The sequence below is a fragment of the Penaeus monodon genome, unplaced genomic scaffold (genome assembly GCF_015228065.2).
Source record: "Penaeus monodon isolate SGIC_2016 unplaced genomic scaffold, NSTDA_Pmon_1 PmonScaffold_535, whole genome shotgun sequence".
Taxonomy (NCBI): domain Eukaryota; kingdom Metazoa; phylum Arthropoda; class Malacostraca; order Decapoda; family Penaeidae; genus Penaeus; species Penaeus monodon.
In genome coordinates, this window is record NW_023660274.1 from 60,862 (window position 1) to 63,057 (window position 2,196).

Consider the following 2,196-nt stretch of genomic DNA (forward strand, 5'->3'; position numbering starts at 1 on the left):
AACCCCCATTCCCCCCTCTGTTTGGCTCTTCAAACCCCCATTCTCCCCTCTGATTGGCTCCCTGAAACCCCCATTCCCCCCTTTTGTTTGGGCCCTCCCTGAAACCCCCTTTCTCCCCTCTGATTGGCTCCCTGAAACCCCCATTCTCCCCTCTGATTGGCTCCCTGAAACCCCATTCCCCCCTCTGATTGGCTCTTCAAACCCAATTCTCCCCTCTGATTGGCTCTTCAAAACCCCCGATTCTCCCCTCTGATTGGCTCCCTGAAACCCCATTCTCCCTCTGATTGGCTCTTCAAACCCCCATTCTCCCCTCTGATTGGCTCTTCAAACCCCCATTCTCCCCTTTGATTGCCTCCCTAAAACCCGCAAACCTCCCCTATTCTTCACTCTGATTGGCTCTTCAACTCCCCATTCTCCACTCTGATTGGCTCCCTGAAACCCGCAAACCTCTCTATTCTTCACTCTGATTGGCTCTTCAACCCCCCATTCTCCACTCTGATTGGCTCCCTGAAACCCGCAAACCTCTCTATTCTCCCCTCTGATTGGCTCTTCAACCCCCCATTCTCCAACTCTGATTGGCTCCCTAAAACCCGCAAACCTCTCTATTCTTCACTCTGATTGGCTCTTCAACCCCCCATTCTCCAACTCTGATTGGCTCCCTGAAACCCGCAAACCTCCCCTATTCTTCACTCTGATTGGCTCCCTAAAACCCGCAAACCTCCCCTATTCTCCCCTCTGATTGGCTCTTCAAACCCCCCTATACCCTCCCCCCCCCTCCCCCTCCCCCCCCGGCATTCGAAATCCTCTCACCTCATTGGACAGGACGAGGGGCGGGGCTTCGTGTCTCGCCCTATATAAGTTGTGCGCGCGGAGGCAGTCGCGCACAAAGGCCGTGTCTCCAAAGCGCGGCGTCAGGCCCTCGGGGAGGCGGTGGGATGCCGGCAGGAGTTTGGGCCGAAAGGAGGCGATCTGAGGGAGAGAGAGAGAGAGGGGTGATAAACGAGGGAAGTAGAGAGAGAAGGTGATAAATGGCGATCTAAGGGAGAGACAGAGAGGCGATAAATGAAGGGAAGTAGAGAGAAATGGAGATAAATGAGGGAAGTAGAGAACAAAAGATAAAACCCAAAGGGATTCCGGCAGGAGTTTGGGCCGAAAGGAGGCGATCTGAGGGAGAGAGAGAGAGGGTGATAAACGAGGGAAGTAGAGAGAAATGGAGATAAATGGCGATCTAAGGGAGAGAGAGAGAAGGTGATAAATGAAGGGAAAATGAGAGACATGGAGATAAATGAGGGAAAGTAGAGAACAAAAAAGATAAAACCCGCGGGGATGCCGAAAGGAGGCGATCTGAGGGAGGGAGAGAGAGGGGTTGATAAAACGAGGGAAGTAGAGAGAGAAGGTGATAAATGAGAGAAATAGAGAGAGAGAAGGCGATAAATGAAGGGAAAATGAGAGAAAATGGAGATAAATGGGAGAAATAGAGATTAAAAGATAAAACCCAAGGAGTTTGGGCCGAAAGGAGGCGATCTGAGGGAGAGAGAGAGAGAAGGTGATAAACGAGGGAAGTAGAGAGAGAAGGTGATAAATGAGAGAAATGAGAGAGAGAGAGAGGCGATAAATGAAGGGAAAATGAGAGAAATGGAGATAAACGAGGGAAGTAGAGAATAAAAGACAAAACCCAAAGGGATTCCGGCAGGAGTTTGGGCCGAAAGGAGGCGATCTGAGGGAGAGGGAGAGAAGGCGATAAACGAGGGAAGTAGAGAGAGAAGGTGATAAACGAGGGAAGTAGAGAGAAATGGAGATAAATGGGAGAAATAGAGATTAAAAGATAAAACCCAAGGAGTTTGGGCCGAAAGGAGGCGATCTGAGGAGAGGTTCATATGTATGTCTGGATAACCATAATTCTGAATAACAGATGATGCAATTTTTGGAAAATTTGCTAGTTATTTACAGTGTTCACCGGTTAAACGAAATTTGAACCATAAAGCATAAGCTAATTAACTCTGCGCTTAGTTGAAGTCTATTTTGAAACAACGAAATAAAAGGAAAAAAAAAAAAAAAAAAACACTCGCTAAAAAGAAAACAATATACGATAACGAAAAGAATGTGAATTGGTTTTCGTATTGATTCAGTGACTTAATTTTAATAACAAAGATTGGGGCGTAACAGTGGAAATACATTATTTTTGTTATTGTTACT

General features: G+C 47.5%; 1 protein-coding gene across 1 annotated transcript in view; it reads right to left on the reverse strand.

The window, feature by feature from the left end:
* Positions 1-2,196, reverse strand: part of LOC119571159 — a 24,043-nt gene that overhangs the window by 19,447 nt on the left and 2,400 nt on the right. The window contains exon 2 of the mRNA XM_037918595.1: positions 812-969. Coding sequence (XP_037774523.1) covers positions 812-969 — 158 coding nt within the window. The remainder of the gene's footprint in view (positions 1-811; positions 970-2,196) is intronic.